At 37.7% G+C, this 19,217-nt stretch overlaps 1 protein-coding gene across 1 annotated transcript in view; it reads left to right on the top strand.

The window, feature by feature from the left end:
- The window catches only part of Dip-B (Dipeptidase B), a 107,260-nt gene that overhangs the window by 76,008 nt on the left and 12,035 nt on the right, over positions 1 to 19,217 (top strand). The window contains exons 11-12 of the mRNA XM_067151664.2: positions 2,607 to 2,719; positions 7,526 to 7,676. Coding sequence (XP_067007765.2) covers positions 2,607 to 2,719; positions 7,526 to 7,663 — 251 coding nt within the window. The 3' untranslated portion in view covers positions 7,664 to 7,676. The remainder of the gene's footprint in view (positions 1 to 2,606; positions 2,720 to 7,525; positions 7,677 to 19,217) is intronic.

Below are 19,217 nucleotides of genomic sequence, written 5' to 3'. Positions count from 1 at the left end.
CCATCCATCTTATTCCAGGCCACATTTACTTCAACAATTACAATACACATATAGACACCATCATTTGAATAAATACCATTTAAACTTCGTTACCTCTCCTCATTTCCATCCATCGAACTCCAATTTCGCTACCTCTCTTATCATCCATCCATAATCCATCCATCTTATACCTAAAGACACCATCACTTCAATAACAATTATACTACACATACAGGCACCATTACATTAGTAAATACCATCTGAACTTCGCTACCTCTCTCATTCTAGGCCACATTTACTTCAACAATTACAATACACATACAGACACCACCATTTGAATAAATACCACTTCAATAACAATTATACTACACTACTTCAACAATTACAATACACATACAGACACCACCATTTGAATAAATACCACTTCAATAACAATTATACTACACATGCAGACACCATTATTTGAGTAAATACCATCTAAACTTCCCTCTCTCATTCTAGGCTACATTTACTTCAACAATTACAATACACATACAGACACCACCATTTGAATAAATACCATTTAAACTTCGTTACTTCTCCTCATTTCCATCCATCGAACTCAAACTTCGCTACCTCTCTTATCATCCATCCATAGGCAAACCATGTTACTTACTACTGTTACTTGACTTTTTACTTCTCGTAATTACTCCTTCTTCCATTTTTCCCTTTTTACCCCATAGCTCCTTCAAACTCAAGCTTCTCCCTTTAATCACGACACTTCTTACTTCTGCTTCCTCCCTCAAACCATTATTCTCGCTCCGATTCTGTCCACTTGTCTTCCCCTGTGATTCTTCTTCCATCATCTCTTCCTGCATCCTGCTTTCTTCCCTCGCACAGACCTCCGACACTAGTTCGTTCATTAATTTCCTGGCTACTTCCATCCTCCTTGCATTTCCTTTTTCTTCAGCTCTTTTTACGATCTCTTCCCAGGAACCCCATCTACTCAGTGTTCCTCCCTTTACAGTATGTACATCAGCCCTGGTAGTTTCTTCTTTCCTCGAGCTCTCAGCCCTGCTTTTTTCTTCTTGCCTCACATCATCCCTGGTAGTTTCTTCTTGCCTCGAGCTCTCAGCCCTGCTTTTTTCTTCTTGTCTCAAACTCTCTTGCCTCAAACTCTCAGCCCTGCTAGTTTCTTCTTTCCTCAAACTCTCATCCATTGATTTCAGTTTCGATGTTGTCCACTTTCGGGTCCAATTCCTGTCGCTCACCACAAGTATCTGACCACTAATATACGCTCTCAATCCCTGAATTTTTGCTTTCACTAAATGTTTCTTAAGAATTTTAAAATTCCCACTCTCTTCTCTTCCGAAATCTCTCTTAACTCTAATGTTCTCACACTGTAGATTACCAGCGTTCCTTATCACTATATCTGCCATCAGTGAAGATAGCAGCGACACTTTTATGGGCCTGTGCCCTCCCACCTTGCCAACTCTCTCCACATTGTCTATATCTACCTCACTGAAATTTATTTTCATTTTCTTTTGTATGACATCTACCACTTTGTAAATAATGTCCACTTTAGATTCTGCCTTTTCTTCCTCCACCCCATAAATAAATATGGATTTCTTCTTACGCTCCCGTCTGCAGACTTCAATTTCTTTCTTTAGGTTTACCATCTCTTCTTCCATATTTTTTATTTTCTCTCTTAGTGACACCAGTTCTTTCTCGCTGCCTTCTATCATTGCCTTCGTATTTTTCATATAATCCTGGATCCACTGTCTCGTCTTTTCTTGCTCCTGGACTTGTTCTTGAAGCATCTTCTTTAATTGCTCAAACGGACATACCTCCTGTATTACTTCTTTTACTACTTTCCTCATAGCCTCTACGTCTACCCAACTCATCCTATCTATCTCCTTGCCGACCGCTTGACCCTACCGCTTCCCCACTCCTACTCCAACTGAAGGATATGAGAAGGGTAAGGATAAATGTGGGGAAGATATGAAGGCTAATATGAATGATAAACATTTGCTAAACTTCGGTCCTCCTCGAAGCCAGCATGCCTTGGTTACAGGTGCATTTTGAATACGTAAATACACATTGCCTCGTATGCACAAGATATATAATTAGTACTTTTTAAGAAGTATTTCCAAACTTGAGAAAACTGTCTACACATTTTAATTGGTTTATTGATTTATCATATGGCTTTTTGTGCTGGGAGTGTCCAAGGTCATGTTTGACTTGTCTGGTGCAGGTCTTTCTGTATTAAAATTAGTAATAAAACAAATTTTGTCCATTTAATTTAATGTCATGTGTAACAATTCAAAGGCCTCACTCATCCTTGTCTGGTTAACCTCCAAACAAATGCTTTTAAACTATATAATATGAAGTACATCACAGTATTCTATGTATGGAAGACTTTTTTTGTGTATCTGTTTCTCTCATGGGATCTGTGAACTCTAGTCTTCTGTTCAGTGGCTAATCCTGTGAAAAGCCTGTAATAAGCACATCACTGAACTTCTCTTTTAATTCTTTGTTGTGCCAGTGGGTGAAATTAGTATACTCTCATTGATGACAATTATGAATATTATTTTTCTTCTTATTTGTGGACCTTCAGGAAATATCAGGAATTATTTGTTTTGTTGCAGGACAGTCTGAAGGAGATGACATCCATCAGTGTAATAATTTACCATCATCGCGAACACCTCGTGGGCATCAGGGACCCGGAGCTTTCCTAGTTCTTGCTTCAGGACTTGACAAGGTAAGCAGTATAACTTTTAATACTACAATCTGCTGTAGGAAGTAAAGATTAAGAAAGAAATTAATTAGCGGCTTATTGCTGACCGGATACTTGAGCTTGTCACATACCCTGTGGACCGGACATCTTTCTACTAAGCATACTAGGGTGCACTTGATTATAAAAATGTACGTAAATATTAAACCAGTCAAGATTTTATCTTGGTATGAGTACTCAACCAATGCCCCTAGTAGTACTTCAACATGTCTAAGATAAGCAAGCAAATGGTGTTAATTCAACAACACATCATTAATGTTTACATCGTTGTTGTCGTCTGAGTCACGTGATTAAATAAGCACACTAGGTAAATTACGGCGTGTAGAGGCTTGAATATCACTTCCACTATCACTCTCGCATTCAGTTTCCACTAATTCATTATCACTATATCCATTTGAACGATCATCGGCATATAATTCTTATCGTCGTCAGCTAACACCGTATTCCGCGGGCACTCCATCTTGTCATTGACTGAACCGGCAGAAAGAAAGTCGACATTTCGAAACTAAATCAAAGAATAAAAGAGGCCGTGAATAAAAGAAAAGTGGCAGATATACATCTACGATTTATTCTACTCAATGTGAAAGTTCGAAATAGTTCAATATATGGTCAAGAGATGTCACAGGAAGACCGAAAACGTCGTGAATAAAACCGAGATTTCTCGGGGCCCGTCACCTACCGCTGGCGAGCGTACTCGGGGCCCGTCATCCATGTGTTAAAATTCCTTCATTAGCCAGTACTGAAATACTATACTTGAATAAGTTACTATAGCAACCATCAGTGCAGTATAAAGTAACAAATTCATTAGAAAATTACATCACCATGACTTGTTCTACGTCTTCTAACAAGCTTTTAACAAATTTTAGTGAGAATTATAACTTGTATGGTTTATTTTGAATCGGAGTAAAGAAATGGTAAATGTTGAGAGTAGGACTTGAAAAACTACAGTAGCTCCTTGTACATCACCTTGTGAAATTTTTGCAGCTATATAACAACAGTAAGTTTTATGTAATAATTAAGGATAGTACATTGGCACCTGATTAGCACATATTTGTGTGGACTGAAGAATCAATATAAAGAGGAAAAAGGTCTGTGACATTGTCGTTAGAGTTGAACAATTCATTTGACATTCAAGCGAGCGAACAAGTTGGACTGGCTATTGATGATAGGTTGAACACGTGCTCACTCCTTACAAGGTCAAGAACTATGAGCGCGCCTCCCATACAGCTGCTTAACTCTCGAAGAGTAGAGACGCCGCTGGACGGTCTGGGTTTATAAGAGAGACCCCGTATATCTACTCTTTTCATATTTCCGTTGACACTGCTTTTCTCATTTTTGTCATACTTTCCTGTCTTGCACATATTTTCTCTAAGGGTACAGGTAACCAAATTGGAGTTAATACAGATGTGTGAAGCCCAGATTGTGATGGTAAGTTTGCATGAATCAAATGGGAGTTCTATATGTGCAAAAAAAAGATATCCTTTGTGGATAGTGCTCTCAGTTGAAAAACCTTGGCAGTGAGTTTTGCAATCTGCTTCTGTGAGAGATATTTGCAATCAGTTTTTTCGACGCATGTTTGATAGGACTGGGAAAATTGACCCACTAACCAGTTAGTCTCCATTCAACCTTCTGAAATTATAGTTAACCAAGCGAGTTGGCCCTGCGTTTACGAGTGTGCAACTGTGAGCTTGGATTCGGGAGACATTTGGTTCGATCCCCACTGTCGGCAGCCCTGAAGATGGTTTTCCATGGTTTCCCATTTTCACACCAGGCAAATGCTGGGGCTGTACTTTAATTAAGGCCATGGCTGCTTTCTTCCCACTTCTAGCTCTTTCCTATCCCATTGTCGCTATAAGACCTTTCTGTGTCGGTGCGACGTGAAGCAACTTGTAAAAAAGAAATTAGTTACGGTACTTGATTTGGGAATGAAAGTATTGGAAAGGAACAAACCAGTGTTAAATCAAGTCATCTTTTACCACCTGTATTACGTTTCTCTTATATTTCTTCCCTTTTCCTGTATTTACTTGGCTTTCTTCTTATCCTACACTTTCCAAAACAAGACTGAGGATCTGTTAGGATGGCCCCTCAGTGAGTGTTGATACCCATCCTTCTGATGAAGCAGGGTAGCAGAGAAACAATGGATGTAGAACAGCTGGGATTGATGAGGAGGGAGCCTGCTATTACTAAATGTTTTCATTCCTACCCTGAAGTGGGAGGCGGGCCTCCTAGACGGTGATGCTGGCTCTCATTCCGGGAGATTTGTACTGGAGAAGACGTGTGGTGAAGGTGAAAGGGTTGGCGTCCGTGGCCTGTACTAGGAACTGTCCCAGCATGGTAAACCATTCTCAGGACAGCCGACGGTGGGAACCGGCCCCTCTCCATCTCTCGAATACAGAGGAATAGAGCCACGATAGAACCGTGGCTACCGCTCCTCTGCTCGTTTGACCGGTTGGAGTGCAAAGTTGTTGGACCATGGACCAGCCATGGCTACTTGTGGGCGAAGGCCCACTCTGCGTTTGCTGAATGAGAGAGGTGGTGATTATTGTTTTAAGAGGAAGTACAACTGGGCAACAGTCCTCTATTAACACTAAACAGAGAGAAAAAATTGAAGGGATTCGAGGCATGGGCCACAAAGGGCATGTAAACGAAAGACTCCCTAGGCATCCACGTGTAATACCATCGGGGTTGGAAAAGAACGAGAGTTGACCAAGGGGATCGAATAGGATAGATGAAAGTGAGGAGCCTGACACAATAAGTGGAAGCAGTATCAGGACTTGGCTAAGGGCCCCGCGGTTGCCAAGCCACTCTCCCAAGTTAAGAGTTCCTGGGCCTCTTTTAGTTGCCTCTTACGATAGGCAGGGGATACCTACACTTGGTTCATAAAGGTCCATTCAAGTATATTGAAGACTAGCTTAAGCTTGGGACTTCTCACGTATGGAAATTTTGTTATCCTTTATAGAACGAATTAACATTGGAATTATATCAAAATGACTATAAAGACTAATGGGGGAACTTTGGAATGAACTATCAGGGACATTTTCTTAACTTGGCTTTTAAAATTTCTTTTTGTATGGAATGACTACGCTGGATTCTTATGGGGGGGGAACTTCATTAATCATAGTCTGTCTCTACATGAACCTGAACAATGAAAAATAACATTTTCTGTACATTTAAGAATGAATTTACACATTGACGTATCAGAAGCACTGATAAATTGTCGTATCACCCACGTCTCTGCAAAGATGACTCTTGTTGTGTACAAACGCGTTCAACTGTTTCGTCTTCTTTATTCCTTTCATTGTCATATGTGGCACTGGCGTGATTTTCTATGATTTCTTCTATTTGAAGAATTTTTTAAGCAAGTGCAACACTAATTTTAATCACACATTTCAATACACCTAGGACAACATGAAACTGACAAGCAAAATTTTCCAGAACTAAGGAATCAGAATGTGTGTGAGAGGAGGAGTAACAACGCAGCAGTCAAATTTTTTTTTTTTTTTTTTGTATGAGCGTATAGGTGTGAAGAGCACAGGTAATGGAAGCAGTACGTAACAAAACCACAAAGTAAAGGATGGAGTGTTTTGCAGATTGACACTAGCCTCAACAGGTAATGAAGATTTTTCTTCCAAGCATTGCTGAAAATGAATTGAAAATGTTCCACAAATGAAGCGTATTACGTGGAATTTGAGTGCAGTATATGGGGCAATTTTCAAAGGTTTTTAAAAAAATTTGAGGTATGCAAGGACCTGAGGGCTGTAAATAAAGTAGTGGCAACGTAGTCCAGTCACTCACAGGAGATTGGGCATGCGCAAATAGGATATGGGAGCAGTCAGATGGCGCTGCTGTCAATGTGTAGTGTGCATTTGAGGGGTACCCAGTGGGAGTGTTGTTGCTGTGTGGCGTTGAAGTAATGAGTGTCTATTTTACCACACTAAAGCATGTTTTCAAATGGTGATCAGCGTTTGTGGATTAAAATTGAGGTTGCCAGTGGCTAAAATGCATCAGAATATTATCAAGGATTACGTGAAGCCTGTGGCAAGAATGTATTACTGTATAGGACGGTTGCACGATGGGTCAAGGTGTTTCGTGCGGGTTGGAAAGAGGTCTTGGAACACCCTTTGTATTCGCCAGACTTGAGTCCTGGTGACTACGACCTGTTTCTGAAGTTGAAGGAACGCCTCCGAGGCGGCCAATTTCCTGACATGGCATTTGTACTCCGCGCAGTAGGGTGCTCCATCACTGTCATCAATAGAGAATGCCTTGCCAGCGGTCCCCAACGCCTTCCCGATTTGGCAAAATGTAATAGACTTAGCGGGTGACTACATTAAAGGAATGTAATGAAATTGTACTTGTTAGTTCATTAAATATTGCATTTTATCAATATTGCCATTACTTTATTTATAGCCCTTGTATAAGGGATAGTGTATTAAGTGGGTGTGTTATTGGGATTTCACTGTGGTTTTTCTTTGTTTTCTCATTCATTTCTTCAGTAATTGGTCATTACGTTGCCTGTCAGTAGTGCATATTTTTTCTTCTAAATGAAATGCGTTGGTTGTTCTCAGTATGTAGTCTCCACAGACTCTCCCTATTAGTATTGATTTAATTTCATTTCAAAATATTTTGGGAATTAATATAATATTGTGAGTGAATGCTGTGAAATTGACATATTTAGTAAGCAAAAGAATCTTGCTTTTTGTGAAGATCCCAAGGTCACTGCTTTTCACTGATCAACTTTCAGTTAATTGCTATTCTGATTTCTTTTTCTTTTAGCATGGTATAGATTCAACCAAACCTATACCATACTCTCATCTGGACATTGCTGCTTCTGGTGGAGACCTCCCAGCTGAACCGACAGGAGCACCAATTCTCGGACTGGCTTCACATTTTATCTTGGGACGTGCTGGTTAAAAGAGAATCAGTGGTAAATATTAATTAATAATATGTTTCCTTTTCTTTACCTGTGAGAGGTTACGTCATGTCTTTTAGATCGAGAGCACACATTTTTTATGCTTTCAAAATAGTTTCACAGTGTAAAGCTTCCTCCTCTCCCGTACCTTTCAGTGGACTCGTCCACTGCTCGTGTTTGTGTTTGCTGTTCACGCTTCCATCACCAGTCAGTCAGTGGGGAGTTTTTTCTATAAGACTGGTCGCTTTCACCGTGCACGATTCCTGGCATTGGCTTACTACCCAGTCCTTTACACTGTGCATGACTCTTGACGTTCGTCGTCCGCGGTCTTTATTGTCGGTATGTAAGTGTTTTGTTTTAAGGTTTATTTAAAAAAAGGATTATTGTTGTGTTAATTTGTACGTAGTATGGTGTGTAGTTGAATATACTGTAAATAAAATTGTATATAGTTGACTATGGAGCAGAGAGAACAAGATGGAATTTTACGACTCGTTAAGAGCATAGAGGAAGTAAGACTCATTGAGAGTGTAGAGAAAGAAAAACGAGAAGACAGACCTGTGAACCCAGGAGCAATAAAGCGGCAGTTATTCTATGACAAAAGTGTAGGATGATGTGGCTTCAGATGATGTGAGAGATAATAATTTAGAAGTAGAATTAAACATGGATAGTAAGCAATCCACTGAAGTATTAGTAAAAAAATATGTGAAGAAGTGCAAGGTGCAGCAAATGTTACAAGTCCTCAGTATGTTAGGAAAGATGAAAAAACTGTGGAATATTCATTGTCCTTCGCGAAACAGAAGAAAGTCTGCTAAGAACATATTCCGACATATTTCGTGTGCAAAAGTAGGCATCCCATTGCATTGATTCACTAATTCAGCCTTGGAGACTTTTTTTCCACGGTAACAGCACAGTGTGTTTTGCAAGAAAACTGGTACAGTGGAACCTCGATTCTCCGTTTTTGGAGGGACCACCGAAAAAAAAAAAAAGAACAACACGTGAAAACGGAAAATCCGGGAATGAATGAACCATGAACAATTTGGCTAAACATCATAAAAAAGAAATATGTATACTTAAAATCTTACAAACGCCCCTAAATCAAACCAAACTACAGCCCCAATGGGCCTTCCGCCTACCAAGCGACTGCTGCTCGGTCCAAATGCCTGCAGATTAAGAGGTGACGCATGGTCAGTGTGACGAATCCTCTCGGCCGTTATTCCTGGCTCTCTAGATCGGGGTCGCCATCTCACCATTAAATAGCGCCTCAATTAAAGGTAATCTTAGAATGAGTGAACCTGGAACCAGCCCTCATATCTAGGTAAAAATTCCTGACCTGGCCGGGAATCAAACCTGGTTCCTCCCGGTGAGAGACAGGCAAGTTCGACCGCGGGGGCTTCAAAAATTAATTAGCGGTACGCGACTTAAGTCTCGAAATTTTACATTTAGTTTTACCGGGGAAACTTCGTCGGTTTCCTCTGAAAACTTCTTTCAGTTCAGCAATTTTGATCGGTCAAACTGTTCGAAAAATCTAATAACATGAAGCCAAACAATCGACCACAAGTATTTTTTAATTCTCTAATCTAATAAAATAAAGCACATTGGATACAAAGCGCCCAACATGATACAAAATCCGTTTTTCTTAAATCTTCCATTGTAATTTGGTCACCGGTATACTGTTCGTAGTCAGTTTGTGGAAATCTTGTACCGCGCAAATTAGGGCTACGGCCTACATCGACTTTTAAAGGTTATGTTGAACTTGAGAATATTGTTTCAAATGTAAGTATAGATTCTCAAGTTTTCGAATGCATTATATTCGATTATGTCCATCACTAATCACGATTAAATTGGAAAGAGAAAAAATATCATCAAAACTTCAGAATTTACGGTTATTCGTGACCTTGACCTCAGCTGGAAAACGCGCTCGCTGTCCAAGTCGATACGAGTGCGAAATGATGCAAAGGTTTTTTACATGTAACGTGCGCAAATAAAACGACTGCGGTTTTAACATTTTAACACAATAACATGAAATTCCTAGTGATTTAATTGGGATGCTCGCAGGACCACGTAATTTGAACGGATAATAGGGAAAACGTAGCTTCCGGGAACGTATAATTGAGGTTCTGCTGTATTTAGTTTCATGGATATATCTTCCTTTAATAATAATAATAATAATAATAATAATACAATGTGTTTTGCTATAAAAACTGATATTTTGTTCCATGGATATGCTTTTCTTGAATAATACAACTTGTTTTGCTATAAAGGGAGAAAAGGATGTACAAAGGAGACTGGACATTTGAAATGAAAATCTGAAGGAGTTTGGAATGGTAATTAGTAAAAAGAAAACTATAGTCATGCACTGTGGAAAAGATAAAAAGAGAAGCCAAGTGAACATAGACGCAGAACGGTTGGAGAATGTAGAACAGTTTACATATCTGGGTAGCATTATTAATGGAAGTAATGAAATCAACACTGAAATTAATAACAGACTAAGTAAATATACAACATTTTATCAAGTCAAAGAGCTTTTATGGGATGACGAAGTACCCAAGAGAACGAAATTAACGTTATATAAACAGTATTTCATACCAATTGTAACATATGGACAAAAAACGCTGGTAACTAATAAGAGACAAGATAGTAAGATCCAAGCAGTAGAAATGAAGTTTTTAAGAACATTGGTTAAAAAGACAAGAGATAGAATTCAAAATATTAAAATCAGAGAAGAGCTAAATATCGAACCGTTAGTACAGAAGGTACAGAAAGCAAGACTGTAATGGTTCGGACATGTAAAAAGAATGGGAAAGGAACGGGTAGCAAGAAGGGAATGGGAAAGAGAGGTTGAGGGAAAGAGACCAGTTGGAAGACTGAGAAGAAGGTGGATGGATCAGATTTGGAAGGACATTAGAGAAGCTGGAATGGATGTGGCAGAATAATGGAGCAGAAAAAATGGAAGGACAGAAAGGAGTGGAGGAGGCTTGTTAACCACACCCGGTCGACTGGAGTAGGACATTGATGATGATGATGATGATGATGATTTTGCTATAAAAATTTGTACTGTACTTTGTTTCATGGACGTATTTTTCCTTAATACAACTTTTTTGGCTACATAAACTGGTATTTTATACTCCCCGGTCAAATCGACCATGCTCAGTCCATCACGCAACTCTTTCAACACGACCCCTCGCGGGTTACATTTTTTAATAGCTCTTACTGTGTGTTTTAACCATGGAGGATTAATTTTCAATTCCTTAAAATTGAAGAAAGATTTTTAATTGCATGTGAAATAAAATGTTAACAGCTTTATGAATGTACCCAAATTTTTCAGAAACATTCAAGAAAAGGCTAGGTAAACAATCTGCCATGTGGACGACAGCCTTAAATGAAGATAATTGATGATTGGTTGATTTTTAACTACAAAATGTGACACCGGTATAGAAAGTGAATATTCCACGGGATAATTAAATAGAATTATTTCATAGTAAAGTTGAAATGAACAAATTTTTTTTAAAATTTTTTTTTAAATTTTTTTTTTAATGGAGTTCATCACATTTAACCCCTCAAGCATGACATTGTTGAACTCCAGGTTGCACCCACAGCATGCTTTATTTCTAGCCTACCCCTGGTACTTATTGTGGTATCGTGTGAATTTTGTTATAATTTCCAAACAGGCAGGCAAAACAATATCAGGAAAACTCGCAATAACATATTAGATAAATTTTAAACATATGCTAACCTGGACAGCAACACGTCAGTAATATGACTTTGTGTAGTAGTCACCCCATGCATTTGCATTTCTTGGTGTATTATATTGAATCACATAATAAATAATAATCACATAATTGTTAATTACAGAGGCATCTCTCTTCTGCAAATTGCATACAAGGTATTCTCAAAAATATTGCTGAATAGAGTAGAAACATCACTTGACAAGCAACTGGGTGAGTATCAAGTTGGATTTTGAAAAGGTAGATTTTGTTCAGAACAAATATTTAACTTAAAATCCATAATTCGCCATAGGATATTGAATTCAAAAGACATTGTTGTGTTTTGTAGATTTTAAAAAGGCCTTTGACTCGGTTGATAGAGAAACCATAAATAAAACAATTCGTGAATTTGGAGTGAAAACTAAATTGGCAAACCTAATACGTGAAACCCTTACTGACACAATTTCAGAGGTGAAATTTATGGGTGAGATATCCAAACCTATTAAGATAAATACAGGGGTATGGCAAGGTGACGGTCTGTCACTCCTTCTATTAAACTGTGTTCTAGAGAAAATTGTAAGAATTTGGGACGTAAAGCTTAAAGAGCATAACATTTTGCTGGTAACTTTGGGGAGAAAAAACAAAGGCATTGAAGTAAATTGCCTAGCATTTGCAGACGATTTTTCTATATTGTCAGAAAACCTAACAAGTGCAACAACACAAATCAATCTCTTGGAAGAAATAGCCAACAAAACAGGTATGAGAATCTCAGTAGAAAAACCAAAATTTATTACAAACATCATGAATGCTCCAAAATTTTTGGCAACAGATATTGGTCCAGTAGAAAGAGTAACAAAATTCAAATATCTGGGAGAAATAATTCAAGAAAATGGTTTAGACAAATCTGCAGTAGAAGAAAGGGTACACAAGATGGAAAGAGCATATGGTATCACAAAGAATTTTTATAACAAAAAGTGTGTATCTAAAAATCTTAAAATAAGGCACTACACTACAGTGGTGAAATTGGAATGCTTATCTGAAAGTGAATGCCTGGTACTAAACTATAGATTAGATAAACTTGAGGTACTAGAAAGGAGAATCATGAGAAAAATCTTAGACCTTGTGAAAACAACAGAAGTATGGAAATTAAGATCTAATGATAAAATATACAGGAACATAGAAAACATAACAGAAATGATAAGAAAAAGGAGATTGCAATTTTTTGGACATATTTATAGAATGGATGATTCCAGATTAACAAAAAAGATTTTCAAGTACCTTTGGGACAAAAAGGCAACAACTAGCCAGATTCAAGAAGTAAGGAAAGATTTAGAAAGAAATAATATAAGAGAAGAAGAAACTGTGGACAGATAAATTTTTAGAAAGAGGGTAGTAAGTATGGAAGGATTCCAAGGAAGATTGAACAAGAAGCCTGGTGCGAAATGGTCAGAGGACAGAAGGAAACAGCATAGTGAAAGGATGAAAGAATATTGGAAGGAACGGAAGAGAAAACAACACAGTATGAAGAACTGAATTGCAATGGCACGTGGTCCTTAGCAGGCCTCATCGGAAAGAAGAAGAAGAATCACATTATCAGCGTCACTATCATTACTGGAAGCTATAGCAAACTCATCCTCTGTATTGCTCTCATCCTCTGAATTACTTTCCCCGCCATTTATAATGAGTAAATCAGCTCGTTCAGCGTCGCCAACAATGCGAGGAAAGGTTATTCCGCTGAAGCTCAACTTGTAGGATTCCAGCAAGATATTACAGATATCTTGGATTCAGGAGGTCAAATTAACTGTATCGCGATTGACCTATCTAAGGCATTTGATAGGGAGACTACTGACGAAAATGAGTGCAATTAGACTAGACAAAGGAGGGACTGAATGGGTGCCCATATTTCTAGAAAATAGAACTCAGAGAATTAGAGTAGGCGAAGCTTTATCTGACCCTGTAATAATTAAGAGAGGAATTCCTCAAGGCAGTAATATTGGACATTTATATTTTCTTATATAATATATAATATATAATATAATATATTGCGCCGTTCCCGCGTCCAGGCATGGACACAAGAGATCCTGACTAGCTCTAACTTCAATAAATCTGGTAACTAAGTTCTACGGGTGTGAGTTCCGAAACAGAAAAACATCCAGGTCGATCAACGGTGGTCTCTAACTAACGCAGAAAGACGTCTCTTACTCGTATCTAGTTAGGTACCATTCTCATTAACTCTTATGGAAATTGTTGTCGCTTGTTACTACTACAGTGTTACAACTAATTCTTATTCTAAGAACACAGAAAAAGAGTGTTTAGGTTTCACTATTCCATATTTATTTAAATATTAAATCAAATATTCAAGAAATTATCTCAAATTTTTACTAATGAAGTAGCTCTTTTAATGAGTGACTCATTGTCAACCTAATAATTCATGTCCGTCAACAACTTTTAGCGAAATCACATCTCCCGACTTCAGCCTAAATTAATGCCTTCTCGGCTTAAATTGCTTCCTTTCATAAACTCATTAATCTCTGAAATCATCAATTATTAGCATAAATTACATGTAACATCTGGGAAATTCTTGAAAAAGTTACGTTTTCCTCCGTATATAATTCACCTACAGAGCTGGGTGATGACCAAATAAATTAAATTGAACACAGATAATGGTATTTACAAGTGCCTTCTTGGCAAGAAAATAAACATTAAAATTAAGTACATTAAGAATATAGGATGCATCCACAAAGAAGAAAATAAAAATCCTATTAACTATTATTTACAGTCTTTCTAGTGGTACTCTCTCGAGAAAATAAAGAAACGCTAATGGAATTTCTGAGTTAATGCTCAGTCAAGAAATGGAGTTCAAGTTGTTTGAGTCAATTATTCTTGGGATCCGCATTAGATTCTGTTAATTAACATCTAATACCTACTCTAAAAACTGTCACATTACTTAAATTTTCGCTGACTGATTGTCTGGCTGCAGTTTTAAGACTATCAATAAGGCTATTATAAAGCTCTTCTTGCATTGTTTTGACAAGTACACTCGTATATGTTTTACATTTTAAACATTCCTTTCTGCCTACTTATTTGTTTCTTAGACGCTCATATTTCCTGGTGTCACACATCATGAGCTAAGCTACGTCCATTGTAAGCCGTAATCACCCTACAAGCAACATTCTCGCAAGATTTAATTTATGAACTTAAGGTAATATGACCTTAGCTTATTGACATTAGACTACGTGCGTACGAAGTAGCAAGAAACGTCACCACACTTATCATACAGAGTTATCATAGCACATGCTACCAATGGAAAATCTACTTGATCATATGACACTATTTCCAACTAAAAGAAAAATGATTCTCCTTTGAAAATCTAGGTCACCAGTGATCAGCCTATAGGTTGAAATTTATCCAGAAATGTAATTATATACAGTGAGAGTTTTCAAGATCATCCTAAGTAAATCAGTGAAGGCTCAAATCTTATCTAGAGTACATATATGCTTCTCTAGGTAACCTAATATGGATAAAAACATTGCACTACACGTCTCGAGTTCATATCCTAAGCTAGATAAAATGCGTAGGCTCCAGAATTATTGCATGGAATCGGCGAGAATTCAGTGACCTACTCAGATACATCATTTGAAGTCACGAGATCTTACTTCGTACAACTATGACTATCTCTCTCGAAGAAAACAATAACTACAACCATCATACATCATTAACAACTCTATATCATATCCATGACGCGTCAATTACAACTCATATTTCATATAAAGCCACTCTATCACTTCATCATACGTAGATCATTACCTTGACTTGCACATCAACGTGCCGTGACATTCCTAAAATGCCTACTTTACTTACTACTGTCATAGTGCCAAATTTAACGTGAACGTGGAGTAGTCTACTGCCATATTCCTTCATAAAACACATCCTATGTATGATCTCGAACTGATTGACGTTGCTTAAATTTAGGACACGCAGGTATTAATGCCAACTTCACTCTTTACACTTCACTGATAATAATAATAACTCTAGCTATCTCTCCTCACATATCACTGGAAAACATTGCGATCGGAAAATCACTTGGTGACCACGCCTACAAATGGAATTGACGTTTCATATGGATGAGTACCTACTTCCAATCATCTCAGCTAGACGTTTATCTACGCACTGTCTTCGCACAAAACAAACATCAACGTGCAATAAAAGAAATAATATACTCTTACTTACGAAAACGACTTGGATAATGGACTTAGCTTTGCTCAAGATGGTCTCGGTGTTTCCTCATCTCCGGTCATCTGAGATTAGGGTCTCGTCATCTGGTTCCTCCACAAGTGGTCGGGTACATCGTAGCTTCTCAACATTGATCACTGGTCATCCGGGACAGCCAACATCGTCTCGCCTCGTCAGGATCCAAGCAGCATCGCCTTGCTTCCTTACAGACCCATGGTGAAGACTCGTGCGTATGAAACAGAACAATGATAGAATATTTGACTCATTGCTGACATCTTCCAATTAATATAGCTCTTGCGTTGCTCAGATTGCATAGTTTTTACTGGGGTACAGTTGATCCAAATAAATAGTTCAAAATCGTCTAAGACAGATGTTCTGTATATTCTGATTTGAAAATAAATTTCTTTCCGCTATCTTTTTATTAGCCTAAATGCATTCAATCACTGGTCCGTAGGTGTCTTTCAATGTTAAACGGTATCGGGAAGATTTTACTGAGGGCTTGCGCCACTGCGTGACGTAGTTCTACTGTAATATATTTTATCTCTTCTTTTACGTCTTTAATCTCCCGCGCGGCGTTTAAATCTTGATCTCCGCAGATTAGCGTGTAGTCGCGAATTAATTTTCGTCTTCCAGTTCCTAGTATTTAGCTCCGCTGGATAATCCCTTTTTAAATCGAGTCTTGCGTCTTCTTAACACATCGAAGTCAGATTATATAATAATGATGAGCATTGTTTTTTCTTGAATAATGGTTTCAAATAATGTCCATATGTCATTTTTTTCTGCGCCTTCTATACGCGGCCATTGCCGTAACCGATCGACGAAAAGACTTGCAATTCGGCCCGTACTGACGTTAAATGTATTTTATTTGACATTTTGATCGCAGAGACTCCATCTTTGTTACTACAGCTCTTATAAAGAACTGTGAAACGGCACAATATAATATATAATATATAATATATAATATATAATATATAATATATAATATATAAATGATATGAGTAAAGATTTGGAATCAGAGATAAGGCTTTTTGCAGATGATATTATTGTGTATAGAGTAATAAATAAGTTACAAGATTGTGAGAAACTGCAAAATGACCTCGATAATGTTGTGAGATGGACAGTAGGCAATGGTATGATGATAAACGGGGTTAAAAATCAGGTTGCGAGTTTCATAAATAGAAGTCCTCTCAGTTTTAATTACAGCGTTGATGGGGTGAAAGTTCCTTTTGGGGATCTTTTTAAGTACTTAGGTGTTTATATAAGGAAAGATTTTCATTGGGGTAATCACACAAATGGGATTGTAAATAAAGGGTACAGATCTCTGCACATGGTTATGAGGGTATTTAGGGGTTGTAGTAAGGATGTAAAGGAAAGGGCATATAAGTCTTTGGTAAAACTCAAACTAGGGTATGGTTCCAGTGAATGGGACCATCGCCAGGATAACTTGAATCAAGAACTGGAAAAAATCCAAAGAAAAGCAGCTCGATTTTGTTCTGGGTGATTTCAGACAAAAGAGTAGCGTTACAAAAATGTTGCAAAGTTTGGGCTGGGAAGACTTGGGAGAAAGGAGATGAGCTGCTCGAGTAAATAGTATGTGAAGAATCCAAAGGCTGGGTGTCACCACTCAGATATCTAACCAGATTTAAAAACGCACACATGTAAAAACAAGTAACAGCAAGGATGGCCGTTGTGGGTGAGAGGGGACCTTTGTCTATATGACGCGAGGTATCGCCGCATTTGACATCTTTTTACTAACAGTTTTCTCAAGCCTTGCCTTTGAGAGGTCCCTGCTCTCGCGTATAGTTAAAACTTCACCTGTATTTTAGCATGAATTTTTAATGCAACAAATGCTATGCAATAAGTTTTTACTCTCATTGAACTACAAGATTTTGGAAGAACTTTCTTAAACGGAAAATAGATGAAATTTAAATCTGTACTGTTTTTTTAGTTGATAAAATTATTTTATTGTAGCAGTTACATGTTTTCTTTCTTTATGTTTGTTGATTTTTATCTCTAGCCAGGCTGTGGCTGAAGATGTCCTGCACTTCGGGACGAAACATACCCCGTGTGTTAATGTGACTTACTAATCAAATAAATAAAGTGTAGTTTGTATTGAGTACGTGGACTCTCAAATGCCTTTAAATTCTTCAGTTATTGAGTCTCAGTACAGATTAAATAATGAATTTTGTAAAGGTAAATGGTATGTTCCGAGCGGTCCAACGTTGAGGTGACCTCAACATCATGGTTTATTGTAACTGGTTCAACGTCGAGGTCACTTCGACATTGTGTTTTGTTCTACTTGAGAAGTTATTTATTGAAGTTCTTTGACCTGATTGAGGTCGATTGATATCCCTAGAGTTTCTACAGCAAATTTTTGTGCACAAATGAAGCTGTTCTGTTATCTCCATGAAAATAATAAGAGGTATATGTAGCCGTGTACCGTCATGGTTACGTGCGGCCTGTCAGCTGTGTTTACATCGAGTAGTGCTGCACACGTGTAGTACTAGGTGTGTTTATCTGTGAATGCAAATTATTTAATTAAATTTGCGATATAAAAGCGGCAAATATGAATGAAGAAGAAATATGAATGTTCGTTTATTTTGACAGCAGTTACGATGATTATTTATTTCAATTAGACAAAGAGTTTAGAGAACTGTCAAGTGAAGATGAAGGTGTAGTGAACTCCAGCATTGCAAGTTGTCAATTTTCTGTGGTAAGGCACAAAGGATACAATGTATCCACAAAGAGAGTCCGCAAAAACATACACTTGGAGCCCCCACTTAGTAGGTTTCTTGGAGTTGTAGGTTATAAAGGATATTCTTCTCTAGAAACCAAGAATAGATTTGTCAAGTTTGGCCCAGGTATATAATTAATATTCTCTAGAGTTACTTTCAACATATTTTAGAAAATTACTGACTTCAGTTCTGGTTCTAAGGCTGGTACCTTGATTTTGAGTGTTTTCTAAATGGAGCATCCAAAATACTGTATTTGTAAAAAAGTTTCCTAGTGAAAGTTTCACTGAAGAAAGGCACACAGCAAACAAATTCTTTAGACCAGTAATCTTTCATATCTGGCAAATGAGAAGTTAGACTTTTGTGTAAGTCTGTGTAAATAACTCACTAGACTCATGTTTATAGAATATAATAATCAGAAAGATCTGCAGGAGATTGGGATCTCATTTGAAGATATCCAGGAGCGTGTCCCACTTAAGAAAAAACTTCAAGAACATCAGAGTTTCCTACCAAAGCCGAAGATGAAAACTGGAAAGGCATGGACGGAAGAACGAAAGGAGCAACACCGTATACGAATGAAGGAGTACTGGACCAACATTAAAGCTCAAGGGAAACAGTTGAAATGACATGGTCCTTAGTTGGCCGAAACGAAACAAGAATAATAATAATAATATAATTGTAGTTACTAATAAAAGTTCTGAGTTTAATCTGACTAGGTAAAAATGTGCAAAATTAATTTGGACCAGTCTGTTCGAACATGTGACAGAAAATTGGACTGCAAAGGGTTAAAAGTAGGAAAGATCACAATATGAAGATAAAGTTGGAATTCAAGAGGACAAATTGGGGCAAATATTCATTCATAGGAAGGGGAGTTAGGGATTGGAATA

Source organism: Anabrus simplex, chromosome 7 (assembly GCF_040414725.1).
Source record: "Anabrus simplex isolate iqAnaSimp1 chromosome 7, ASM4041472v1, whole genome shotgun sequence".
Classification (NCBI taxonomy): domain Eukaryota; kingdom Metazoa; phylum Arthropoda; class Insecta; order Orthoptera; family Tettigoniidae; genus Anabrus; species Anabrus simplex.
The sequence above is the reverse complement of the archived record's forward strand: the minus strand, read 5'-3'. Positions and strand labels throughout refer to the sequence as shown.